Source organism: Perca flavescens, chromosome 10, assembly GCF_004354835.1.
Source record: "Perca flavescens isolate YP-PL-M2 chromosome 10, PFLA_1.0, whole genome shotgun sequence".
Lineage (NCBI taxonomy): Eukaryota > Metazoa > Chordata > Actinopteri > Perciformes > Percidae > Perca > Perca flavescens.
This window is the reverse complement of record NC_041340.1, coordinates 17,099,033-17,112,973: the sequence shown is the minus strand read 5'-3', so window position 1 is coordinate 17,112,973 and position 13,941 is coordinate 17,099,033. Positions and strand designations below refer to the sequence as shown.

At 39.8% G+C, this 13,941-nt stretch overlaps 1 protein-coding gene across 3 annotated transcripts in view; it reads left to right on the top strand.

Annotated features, from left to right (window-relative positions):
* Positions 1-13,941, top strand: part of mid2 (midline 2) — a 175,405-nt gene that overhangs the window by 126,533 nt on the left and 34,931 nt on the right. For all 3 annotated transcript variants that reach the window (XM_028588731.1, XM_028588732.1, XM_028588730.1), the window contains one exon: positions 10,288-10,395. In XM_028588731.1, the coding sequence (XP_028444532.1) occupies positions 10,288-10,395 (108 nt within the window). The remainder of the gene's footprint in view (positions 1-10,287; positions 10,396-13,941) is intronic.

Genomic DNA, 13,941 nt, shown 5'->3' with positions numbered 1-13,941 from the left:
CAGACCAAAAAGACCAATTGTGGGTTCATCACAGGTCAGCATTGCAGCACTGTTTTCAGACAATTTATATTGAAGTATTATTACTTGGAAGCCAAAAACGAGAGGAAACCATACCAAATAAAAAGATGAGATACATTAACAATGACTTAAATGTGTCTTTAAATTCTATTATATCTTTCATCTCTTTATCTTTACAATCAAGATTCAGGATTACAATACTTTATATGTCCCTCAGGAAATTTGTCTTGGACATAAAGGCTGCCACATAACAATACATACACAGACATAAAGCGCATAACACAGACAAATGCAGACATGCACCGAAATGTATTTGTGCAGAATGATCTTGTTATCTTTTGTTTGATCCAGTGACTGATGCAATGCACTGCCATGAAAATGAAAACACCAGATACCAGTTAGGCTCTCAATGACCTCTTGTACTTTGCCGATGGTGGCTCTCCAGACGATCTGACTCAAACCATGACTCAAGAACAAAGGATGAGCTGGAGTAGCTCTGTTATAGCAACCATCCACTCTCTAAAGGGGGCAGTTATGTAATTCAGACAACTTCAAACTTTGGAATGACCACTTTAATGAAAAGCAAAGCTACTACCAAAACACTTGTGCAATATTCCCTACTTCCAAGGTGCTAACAGCTTAATGTGAGACCTTTACTGTGTGCCTCTTTAAGGTCATTGTCTCATCTGTGTCTTGTTATACTATGAGCTTTGGTTCTCATGCATCTTACTCTGTTGAATATGATTTTTAGGATGAATTACTGTTTCAACACTCAACAGTTTAAGTCCCGCTGGAGTCACTCATACAAGAAATGTATACTCCCAAGTCAAAGCAGAAAAGATTATGTGTCAAATGGCATGTATCTTCCAAGTAGAAACTATATTTGACTTGTCACAAGGCGGCAATGTTTCACAGCTCACCCGGTTTGGATTTAGTTATATATAGTTAGCATGAACCCATACCTGTCTGCAGAACATTATACCTCAGACAGTCTTGTCACTGTTGACCTCTTCCATTTGGGCTTGTGCTGTGATTAAATGGAGGCACTGTGTGAATCCAGCCAGAGAATACTAATGCTAACGTGTGCATACACAAACAGCCGCAAGCGCATACTTTCTGTCTTAACGCATTCGCTCTTAATAAACGCCTTAATTTCTCTGTGAGAGTTGACAGTAATGACCATAGAGGACAAATGCACTTTGGTGCCGCCATCACTCTGTGTGCGGTTCATTTCTTATTAGACGGGCCTGACTCCATTTTCTCCTAGTCACTCTGAGGTCCATGAACAACAACTCATGCAGCCGCTCACCCAATCAAAATTAAATGATCGCTGAGTGATTCATTAAGTACAGACAAACTGTTCATCAACAACGCATGGAGAGAGAAAGAAAAGTCTGTCTGCATATTGTCTTGGCCTGCATACCAAGTTGTGCCGCCGCCAACAACAACCGCAGAATCTCATCACTTATTCATCAAAAATAAATGAGGAGCGATAGCATGGAGGGAAACATGCTCCATTGACTCTTAAGCAAATCAGGAAAAGAAACTATGTTTTCCAGCCATGCTTGTACCCATTCAGAACTATTCTCCTGTGTGATGTCAATGACAAGAGGTTTTTTTAATTATTGACATGAGCAATGAGGGAGTACAATGTTTTACAGGTGAGTTCACATGAATGTGGGTCTTTAGAGTAAAGGAGAGGAGAGGGGAAAGGAGGACAAATGAGAAAAAGATTGAGGAAGATGGAAATGTTAGGAAAGTAGAGGAAGACCGGAAAATGAAAGGAGAAGATGAAGAGCAGGGTTAAGAGGGCAGGCAAGAGGAAGAGGAAAAGAGGCTGTGAGTGTTAACGTGACAACCATAGATCTCTCTGACTGAAACAGTTACAGTATAGGCACTGTGTGGAACAATACGCTCAGCAATAATGCAATACAACACAGACAGGGAATTTAAAGAAAAGAGCGGTTTGGTGGAGTGAGTGAAGTGTGTGCACAAAGTAAGAAATCTCTGAAGGGCTTTGAGCATGACCTGGTTTCCTCTCCTCCTTGTTTGCATCATATTGTATTTATGCTGAAGATATGATCAAACACAGTGTGAGTCAGCTTTCAGTGTGTCAGTGCACAGCACCGATGCAGCCCTGTTCTCCTGGGCTTCTGTCTGGGGAGTTATCTTCTCTTCAGTTATAGGAAAGTTGAGATGACTTGATGATGTGTAGAAAGTGTTTTTGATGGGAGGCCTCTCTTCTTATTAAAATATTTGGGGTAGGATTGTTAAATCTGGCGCTGCGCTATATACCATTCAGAATAATGTTCTGCATTCTTGAAAACATTAAGCGAATGCCATGACTCTTGAGCATTTGAAATGATTATTGTTGAGCTAACACTCACTGTTATCTGCCAGGTAGCTGGCTGGATATTAATAGGCAGCAGAGAAGAGACAATCAATGAGGCTGTTCGGTAAAGAGCATTTCCCTGCAAAAGCACTTTGATTTTGAATAGATGTTGATACAATGGCAACTGAAACTAATGTAGAGCCAAAGTAAAATATGAGATAATACTCACGGTCATGCAATTATGATCCATGTTACCTGCATGTTGTTTGTATCAATTACAATTTGTATTATACCAATACTATGTTAAAATTGTTTGTGCTAACTTGATGTAACCTTTGCATAAGTTAGCCTTCATTTGTGTGCATGTGTTGTTTCGTATTCACTGCCTTATTGCTTATATTTTCCAAAGTATGTGTTACCACCTTATGAGCAAAAACCCAGCTATGTTTTGCAAAGTTTTATATTTTGTCCAATTTCATGCCAGCCAAATTTTTTGTAGCAGCTTGGGTTTTTTCCTCTTGTTCAAATGGACATCTCAAAGCATGCACAAAGTTTGTTTGTTTTTGTAATTGCACAGGTTTGAGCAGATTTTCATTTAATTCCTCCTTAAAGGCTTGTGCACTTGAGACTTGGAAATTTGTAAGTGTTGTGAAGTTCAGGATTTTGCATTTAACATCTCTTTCCTTTGAATTTTTCTTGCAACTTTACAGTTGATCCGATTTTCTGTCTTTACATCTGGCTCTGTCCCACTTTCTCTAACTCTTACTCTCTATGTCCTGAAACACAGATTGTGTTTTGTTGTGATGAGGTGTTCTTTGGTAGCTTTCTCTCTAATAAGCGTACAATGCCTAACTCATATACTGGGCCCTATTTTAACGATCTAAGCGCACGGCGTGAAGCGCCTGGGGCAGGTGCTTTCGGGGCGTGTCCAAATTAGAGGATGGATACCGGGTTCGAACAGATACAGTATTTAGAAATGATGTTCGGGTTGGGGTTGGGCTCGGTCACATCAGCACGATAAGGCATTGAACATTTTAAATTTAAAAAAGCTTATTATGTAGGTGCGTGCCTGTGTTAACATGCGCTTGTTGCCCTGTGTGCGCTGATGCACTCATCTGTTGACATTTCCGAATGCCTTCCTTCAGTTGCTTAATAAAAACGGGCTTTCCACACAAACAAACATACATGTGTCATTAGTATGAGAAAAAAATCGGGCCCGGACATAAATATCTTAATGCCTGTCGGGCTCTGGCCGGGTTCGGTTACTGCTCTGTCGGACGCGGGCCGGGCTCGGACAGAAAAATGCGGCCCGATCCGCACTCTAGTCTAAATCCACTTTAGTTTAACGGCGGAAAAAAGGGTCCGTGCGCCATGCGCATGGTTCAAAAGGGTTGTACTTAGTGTCGTCATTAATTCATAGGTGTGTTTTGGGCATAACAGGCAATAAACCAATCAGAGTGTCATCTCCCATTCCCTTTAAAAGCCAGGCATGTTTGTATCTTGGAGCATTGCTATTATGATGGCGGATTTGCACCGTAATATTTTTATATGTAATCTTTTGCATGTTTGTGTGCTGCTGTGCATCCCTGTGTGTGTAACAAGCATAGTGTGCGCGCGCTGTGCTGTGCTACTAAGTCGCTGTTAAAATAACAATGAAATGCTGCGCATTGACTTTAGACAAGGTTTTTGTTGGTTAATGGCGCGATCACTTCCTGCTTCCTCCAGATAGCAATACGCCAAGAATTCACCTGGACATTCCCTGTAAGACCAGCACGTCCATGGGCGCAAAGATGGGCGCAGGTGCATTTGCTATTTAAACGACATGGGCTGCGCCGGGTGCAAGATAGGGCCCTCTGTGTCTCAGGGTAGGGAACTCATAAGAATTGTTTGAGGAAGTAGTCAAAGCAGCAGCCAGATTTTACAACCCCAAGAATTGTGTTGCCAGCTTGGAGGAAAGTAAATTAGCTCAGTGATAGGGTTGTAAGAGTATGCGTAATAGGACTGATGGAAAAAGGAAAGTATTGCATCAAATAGAAGTCCAGTGGGTTTAATGCTCAGACATGTATAAACATTGAGCTGGAAGTCGTTAGCCAGACTTGTCTAGGTTTATGTACACTGAAGCTGATCCTGAGATGGCTGTAATGCTGCCTAATCCTTTGTACCAGGTCTCTCCCGCCTCTCTTTACCTTTTTATACCAGAGCATCAGTGAGATTGAAGAGTCCACTGCTGTTGTTTGTCTTTGCTATATTTCTAAATCCATTTGCGGCTCCATTTTTAGCCAAAGATGAGGACATCAATGCAGTGGGATAATGGCATATAATGAAATTAAATTCTTGCCTGTGCTTTTAACAGAGGGCCACACCATGTTTATGTGTGTAAATCTATATATTTCTCAGTTTTTATGTAAAGTTTTTATGTCAATGCTCCTCCTTTTATCTGTCTAGTCCATTAATTTTAGTGAAAGGGCACCAATACTTTAAGCCAAATGCTAACATGCTCAAGTTTAGTGTCTATACTGTTTACCATGTTCACCATCTTAATTTAGCATTTTGGCATTCTAACATCTTATATTTAGCACTAAACATGAAGTACGGCTGATGTTATTCGTTTTGCAGGTATTTGGCAAAACCAAAGTAATGGACAGGTTGAAATTTGGAACACTAGATGAAAAGTCAAAGGATCATCTAAGTCTTTGATTACATTGTCTGGGAGCTACGTATGAATGTCTGAATGTAGTAGATGGGCAGGGGGTTAGGGTTATGAAAAAGTGGTCAAAGATGACGCTAGAATGTCAGGGGACAGCAATCCATCTAATAGGGGAACAAGACCACAGGTGGCTAAAAAATAATTTAGAATTTAAAAGAACTGGTGGAAAATGTTATATAATATCATGGTAATGGATTAATGTTATTTTAGTAAATCTAGTTAGCATATAAAAGTTTACATGAACATTTGTGGGCTTAAAAAGCCATACTTCAAATTCATTGCCAGTGGAATGAGCTTTCTGACATAACATCCAAGATTGATTTAAAGACTTTGTTTTAGAAGGTCTTGGTGTCATAAGCTGGGAAGAGAGTCTGTAATCAGCTGTTCCATCTGTTTGAGAAGAACAAGATCAAGACCAGTATGTCGGGGCAGGGGGGTATTGAAGTGGTCAGTGAGGAGCACAGTACAGGATTGATAGGAGTGGAATGAGCACAGAATTGATTTAAGATGTGAAGGTCTTGGTGTCAGCAAGAGGTTAACAGCTGTTCCAAACCTGGACCAGTCCCCACTCAGTTTGAATGGAGGCCACTTTGGCTAGAGTAGATTGTTTTGGGAGCCATACATTGTTCAATTGTCGTGCTTGTTGTCTGCATTTGGAACCCCGGGTGTCCACATGCTAAAGTCAGTTGGTGTGCTGTAGGGCAGGGCAACTTGTTTGCAATATTGATATACCACAATATGGCAAATGCATGCAAAATAACATCTGAATAAATCATGTTGAGTGCATTCAAATGTGTTATAATGTGTTTTAACTGTAGTTTTTAATTACAGTTTGCTTAGAATCATTAACTTACAGTGTAACTGTGTAAATCACTATATGATTGGTTATTATGACACGATTCCACTGAAAGTCAGTAGCAGCTAAACTTAAATTATCTTCCAGCCCCAGCGGGACTATAGACTGTGCCAGTTAATTAAAATTATCTATGTTGGGGGCGCACAAGTGGCCTTAGGGTTAAGGTGCCAACCATGAACCCTAACATCCCTGATTCAAGTCCAACTGGGACCTTTGTTGTGTGACATTCACTCATTTTCGTTTCGTTTTCTCTCTATAAAAGCATTAAATGCCCCAAAATAATTATATAATTATGATAATACAGTATATTATCTTTGGTTATATATCACTGGTCTTATTTGTACTAATGCAAATGTCCAAAATTTGGGGGAAACTGACTCGTCTGATTTTGTTGAAACCACAACTGAAATGATGTCACTTCATGTGTGCTCGTCTCAGAGTTGCCATCGTCCTAGATGATATTCAGACTTTCACAGACGTTTTAAAACTGACTTAGAACTTGAGGCTCAAACTCTTTCTTTTCCCCTAAAATTTAAACTTTAGAAAATCTAAATATTTAATACTGTTTTATTCTGTATCTTCTCATTCCAACACTTCCTTGGCTCTACATAATGCATACATCATACACAGTGTAGACAACTTGTTAAACATTGTATGCACCTGCCATAGTTGGTATGTACACTATGGTACATTTGGGATCTCCACACAATAAAGTTGTGAGTTTGAACAATGCTTGATAAGACAACATGAGTTTAAGAAAATAAATTAGGATTTGTTATGTCAGATTGGGCGGATAATTTAGCATTGTTTACCGGGGTTTGTGATGTTATTGTGGTGTTGCAGCTGTGACAAGGTCTTGTGACAAATTCACATAGCTTTATCAAGACTAATGAGAATTGCAACATCATTAAAACTCTCACACACAAGTCAGTTCATCTATCTGGAGTCAACAGATTTCCTCAAAATCACACAATAGAGAGAGATTACAATGTTGAATCACAAAAGAGGAATTTAGGGCTTGCCTCCCTATTTGGACCCCAGCCCACCTCTGTGTGATCGACAGCATCTGAATGACTCTGCTTGGCCACACACATCAGTCATGTCTTTATTTGCTGAAACAGCACAGAGTGGGTGGTGAATGGTGACTGTCAGTCAAAAATGTAGCTGCAGAGCTCATTTTATTTCATTTTAGCTTGTAAGCTTGTAATACAGTTTCCATGGTATGAAAATAAGGGTGATAAATGTAATCTTGACATAATGCGGGAGCTGAACTCAACCTAATGATGTATGGGAGCATATGCACTCAGTGTAACCCTCCTGTAAGAGAACCAGAGGTGGAGGATGTGGTGAAGTTATAAGGTTTATAATGGACAACTCTTTTCATTATTGATTCTGCTGTCAGATCGCACTCTGTGGGCTACATTGTGATTATACTGGTCTAGATGGGCTTATTTAATACTATTCAGTTGCTAATTAAGTCTGCATCTCCTTACCTAATAGAATGAAATTATGGCTGCTTATGCTAACATGTAGCTGTGATTTATTTTTTATAATTTGTTTTGGCTGGATGATACTGAATGCGGTGCACTCAAATGTCAGCTGCATTACCGTAAAGATGAATGCGTAGTCAAGTGAGAATAGATATGCATTAACAGGATGAATGAATAAGATATGACACATTGTGTGCTAAATGTGTGTACAATAATGAAATATCATAATCATAAATATCTATATCTAACTAAGATCCCTTTATTATACTTTCTGGCATATTAAATTAGCACAGACTGTAGTTTTTTTTTTTTTCAGTCCATCTCAGACCCTGTTTCACTGATTTGCACAACCTTCTTGAAAGCAGGAGCATCTGGAAAGTCTTTGGCACTAAAAGTGTTTTCAATGTTGTTCTTCACATTTTCCAATAAGACCTTAAGCGTGGAGTTTGCACTGTGATTTCAGTGCACCTGCAGAGGAGCCTGATGAATAGGGAGATGCACAGTAGGTGACAGTGTTTGTGTAGCAAGGAGTAGATAATAATGTCAGGAGCTGGCACAGGAAGGTGGAGGTTTTGAGTGAGGTGAAAGAGGAGGAGGACGGAGATGAAGATTGTTTCCGTAACTCTAAGCTGCCAAGTAGCTCAGTTGTAATTCACAGTGATCCTAGACGGCTGCATTTATCCTGCTTAATTACTAACCTGCAGTCATAAGATTGCTTTTTGCAGAATTAAGTGTGTGTGTGTGTGTGTGAATAATGAGGCTTAAGTGGATCAGTGCCTTGTAATGAGCTTTGTAGAGTGATGAGTAGAAATTGGTTGTTGCGGTAAGTAGTTTGATAGTCTGCAGCATGACAGAAAGTCACAACTTTGTTAGATTTAGGGACAAAGAGATTAATCTCTACTGTATGTGGACGTATAGTTTCATACTGTGCTCAGTATGAGAATGCACTAAAATAAATTATTAATTGGTAAAAAATATAGAGATAAAAATCACAGGTGGTAAATCTATTTATATTGATATGAAAAGAAGTCATTAGAGACAATCAGGGAGAAACTGTAACAGATGAAGAGTCACAAAACTGAAATAAACTATTTTATTTGTAAGTTTAAAGAAAACCTTTTTCTTTCATGTAGACCTGATCTCTTGTTTTTCATTCTCACAATTAGTTATTAAGAAGCTTTTCCAAATCCAAAATGAACAGCCTTACTCCACTCACAGTACAACTCTTTGTGAGTACAGCTTTGTGGCAACTTTAGTGTACAGTTAGTATGTGGATGATAAAGTACAGCGCTTGGAGCCAACAACGCAGCGATATGGTTTCCCTCTGTGTGATGTGCGGTGGCTAGCATGACCAGCCAGACCCACATCAAGATGTTGGGTCTGGGAACTCACCATTGATGGAGCTCAATTTGAGGGGCATGATAAACGCTTGTCTTTCAAATTCCCTCTGCACGTAATAGGATAGCGCTACAACCAGGCAGAGCAACAAAGAAGGTAGCGAAGCTAGTTGATAGATTAAACTTTTGCCGTATCCGGTTGGCAAAACTCCGAACACATCTTCCTTTTTTAAGAATGATTTCTGTAGTGTTCTTTGTCCTTTTCTCAAAGAAAAGCTTAATTTCAAGTCTTCCAGAAGACCGCTGTTCCCAGCAGCAGCAGCCATAAGCCCGCCCACTGACTCTATACACGATGTGATTGGCCTGACCAGAATTTGTTTTTTCCAGCTCGCAAGCCAACGGAGAGTGCCTAGAATCCCCTGGCTGCAAATTAAATTTGCTGCCGCTAGGCTGCGTCTAGATTTGTAGGCTATGCGGTGGCATAACACACAGTGAAGTTTTTGACTCGTTGAGAGGAGCACTGCGGTTTCTAACTCACACGTTTGCAGTCCTTTAGATGAAACAGCAAACCGTCAGTCCCTGCATATTGAGGGGTCAAATGTCCCTCAGCAGAGAAGCTGGAGCAGTACATCTGAACTTTTTTCATTTGAACCCCCCGCCCCATTTTGGTAAAGTTATAATTGCATTTTACAATTGGCAAACTGTTGGTAGAATTTCAATTCAACAGACACCCTTAGTGTCTGAGTAACATCCACACACCCACACAAGTTTAAAGTTGCTGGCTCTTCATTTAGTGTTAGCCTGAGATGGTAAACTGATGATGGGTTGCCTTGGCAACTTTGGTCCTAAAATAATCACAGAATCTATTAAATCAACGTTGTGAAAGCAAACTTCTGTCAGTGAATTAATGAGTGTCTACACAGGCACTTTTTGGGAGCTTTTTTAATGAAGACCATATTTCTTGTATATAATGAGTGAAATAAACGTGTTGTTAGAAAAAATTTGCAACTCTATGCATTTCATGCAGTATTTTCTCTGCATATTGTGGGTTTCACTGTAATATAAGATATTCTTGTTACATAGAAGAACAAGAGGTGGTTTGAATCCAGCAGCAATGTACCCATTATTAAAAGTTGTGACATATCTACTGTATGCATTCCAAGGAGCAATACATTATCTGTAATGTAAAATGATTTATTGTCTTTCAGTTAAAGTTAAAGTGTTGGAAATCACTAATCTCAGTTAATCTTAAAATAAATTCTTATCCAGGAGCACATCTTGTTAGAGACATCTTTTCCTTGTATGTTGAATGCATCTTGAAATGAAGAAGAAAAAAATGACGTGCTCTGCATGTAAGTGATGATATGAATCGTCATGGCTGCCAATCCAGACATCTTACAAAGCTCCCTGCAAACAAAAAGGATGAAAAAGTGGCATATATTGTTTTTGTTTCAAAATGTAACATATGGCCAGGTTGGTGTGATTTGTGAGTGTGTCTGTGTGTAAGCAAGCCTCATATTCTCGTGTGTACCTGCTTCTGTCTCCAGGTGAACACAGCCATGCATGAAGCCAAGCTGGTGGAGGAGTGTGATGAACTAGTCGAGATAATCCGCCAGAGAAAACAGGTCATCGCTGTGAAGATCAAAGAATCCAAGGTAAAGTATTCCCAGGATGACTTTTTTCAGTTTTCGGCTAGAGAGAGATTTTACTACAAGATTATTCAAATGCAGCTGGAAATATGAAGATGGCTGGTTTCAGCAAGTTAAAGCTACATTGACTGATTTTTGGCCATTAAAGGGCATAAAAACTAAATGTAAACAAATAAATCAAATCATTTCGCTGACCGTTTGGTGAATTACTAAAGCTAAAGTGTACATGCCGCCCTCTGAGCCATAGGGGCGGAATGATGCTGGTTTGATTTCCGGCTCCTCCAGAGAGAGTACCTGAAGTGTCCTTAAGCAAGACACTGAACCGCTAACCGCTCCTGATGAGTAGGTTGGCACCTTGCATGGTAGCCTCTACCATCAGTGTATTAATGTGTGTGAATGGGTAAATGTTGTGTTGTAAAGCGCTGTGAGTGCTCGATAGCCTAAAAAAGCACTATTTAAATGCAGTCCGTTTACCGTTTTAGTTCTGGTTTGGTCTCCACTAACCCCTGATAAAGATACGTAGATGTTTGACTTTCTTCACCAGCTCGTCACTAACATTGTGTGTCATTTGGTGGCGGTCAGGTAGCGTACATTCAGTTTGCTGCTGGAAATGGTGTTGATGGGAGTGGTGAGACTAAACCATATAGTACATCTTTGTTTAGCTGTGCCTTGAAACTAAAACAGAGAGCTAAAAGTAGCCAGCTCCATAGAGATACAGAGTTTAAGGATAATTCTCTGTATTGCAGTTTTATGTTTATTGATTTCACATTGTTTCATTCACTACATCAATTTAAACTGGTACGCCTAACTGCCATTTGAAACAGCCAAATACATATTTAAGAAACTCAGCTCAGCTCAGCAAAGTCCATTGGTGGAGAAACAGGGTTTAAGAATGAATATGAGAGCAGGAGCACTGTAGACAGAATATATTCATCCAGGTCTTTCACTGTTGTTGTTTTTTAATGCTGCCTCTGTAGTTGCTCGCTTGTTTACCCAAACATACATCACATGGACGCTTTAGGAGAAATGGAAAATGTGAGGATAAAGAGAGCAGCAACTGCCTCTTCCACATGTAGGCAGCCAACCTGAATGTGTGTGGAAAGAATTTGAAATGGCAGAAAGACGGTTGTAAACTTGTTGCAGGACTTACTGTACAGAAGTGTGTGTGTGTGTGTGGGTGGTTTGTTGCCCTATGAGTGCCAAGGATTTTGGACAGAGGCAAACTCTAAATCTCACCCTCCCAGAGGTGAAGTTTTAAGTGCTTGTGGAAGATCCTCTGAGGGAGCAAAAAGAGCTTTGTCGAGAGATGAAAGATTTCCAAACACCGTACACAAGGACTGAAGTGTGTGGGTGTGAGTGTGAGAGTGCAAGCGTGTCAGAGTGTGTCCAGAAGCGATTGTAGACAAAGAGCAATGCTTGTTCTCCTGAGAGTCTGGGTCTGTAAAAGGCTGTCTAGCAGAGGGTAGAGGAGTGAAATGCAGGAGATGGAGAATAGAGGGAAGTACACATAAAACACCAGAGAACCGCTTGATTGATGTCAACCTGCAGGTGATTTGTTAATATTTGACTGTTTAACGGTCAAGAAATATGAATGAAATGCACCTTGAGTAATTCAAATAATCAGGGATGTGTTAAAATGGATGTTTGTCTGAGATGAGAAAAGAGAAGACCACCAGAAATAACGTAGGTCGTTTAAGGCATTTCAGCAAACAAAAAAAAAAGAATTCTGTTAAGGACAGTGTCAGCAAGGGAGGTGTTCAGAGGTGACTCTGCAACAGAATAACCGGATTATGCAGGCGTGATCATGGTGAGCAGAGCCTTGCAAGGTGCTCCCATTCTCTCTCTAAGGAGACTCGGCAGTCATGTCTAATCTCTCCCTGCCCAAACAAAACACACACTATTCCCATGTTCTGGTGTGTGTCTGCTTGTCCTCCACCATTCTCTGCATCTCTTTCTCCTGCGGAAAACCATTTCAACTCCTTTAGAGCCTTAAGGATTAACAACTCAAATGTTTTTTTTAAAATCACTTGATTTCTTTAAACAGACACCACTTTTACCTTCAGTGTACAATGGCTGGTAGAGTAGAAAAACAACAGTATTTGTTAAATATGTAAAACAGTCTGTGTACGTTTACCTGACAATGACCTCTTTGGGCTATGCCAATTATGACTGCTGTGTATTAAAAGGAAGGGCAGAAGTAGCATGACATTGTTATTGTTATGCTTAGGGTAGGGATCGGGGTAGATGGTTGGTACAAAGCATGGGAATTTGACAGCTCTGTTCACATCCACTTTCCTGCTTAGTGTCAAAGTTGGTTTCGATTATACATGACCAAAATATCTCCTGAAAATGACTTTAAGGAATAGTTTGAAATAAAAAAAAATTAATGGACTTCCCATGGAGACCAGTGAAGGATATTTGAAGCACTTTTCCGGTGATGGCTGCGCGTTACTTCGCAGCCTCAAACTGAGCTTGACGACATAGATGTGACGTGTGCAACCTGTCTGAAAGTTTTAAGTCTTCTGGTAGCTGTGCCAAGAGAAATCTCAATCATTCCGAATCTTGCAGAGACGGAGAGCGTAGGTATATATAAGGAGATAACATAGGCACAGGCTAGTTATTGCTAACTAAATTGCTAGTTAACCGTTGTAATTAAACTTAAACAGCTAATGTAAGTCGAAACTGCCTGCAAGCTTCTCCTGACTATATGGTTAAAAAAAAGTTGCGTGGTTAGGAGCCATAACGTGAGATACAAGGTAATGGAGCCTTTTATACATTGTCGTGTTTCTTTAGAAATAAACAATGGACAAATAAAGTCTTTAAATGCTTCAGATGTAAAGTTATTCGCTGTCAAATTGATGCCAAAATGAATGGAAGTCAATGGAATGCGGCAGGTGATGGCTTATTAGCACCAAAATGGCTCCTAGGAGGTAACGCAGAGGCTCGCTTACCCCCTTGTTAGAAACTGCAGAAATGGCTAACCAATTAGCTAACTAGCTCTACTCCTGCTCACCAATGCCAGATGGATCAAGATTAATGTAAAAATTGCCTGGAGTTCTCCTTTAAGAGAGAGCAAATGAGTAAAATTTAGTAAGATATGTATTATTGTGCGCTTATGTGGATGATAGCAAACACACAAATAAATGTAGTGAGCACAATGATTTGCCCAGATAAAATTATTCCTTTGCGTGATAATGATTACATCCTACAAAATATATAATTAATGTGCAAAGTATGTTTTTCTTTGCTCAAAAGTTATATTTAGCATTAGATGAGGGTGTCTTTACACGAGGTGAGATGCTCACACACAAACACAGGCCCTGCCATATTGTCCATTATTCAGAAAGAGAGGGAGTAATCATCTTTAAAATTGTTGTTTGGTGAACATGTTGCCGAATAATAACCCATCCATTAAACCCATCGTGTCTTTCCTCTCAGTGCAGTCAACAACCTGCTTGAATGTTATTTTTAGTGACAAAAGATTATGGTCAGTAGTCAAGAACTCAATTGAAAACTCTATTAAGAAGTCAGCTAAGAGAGGCTTCTAAGCAG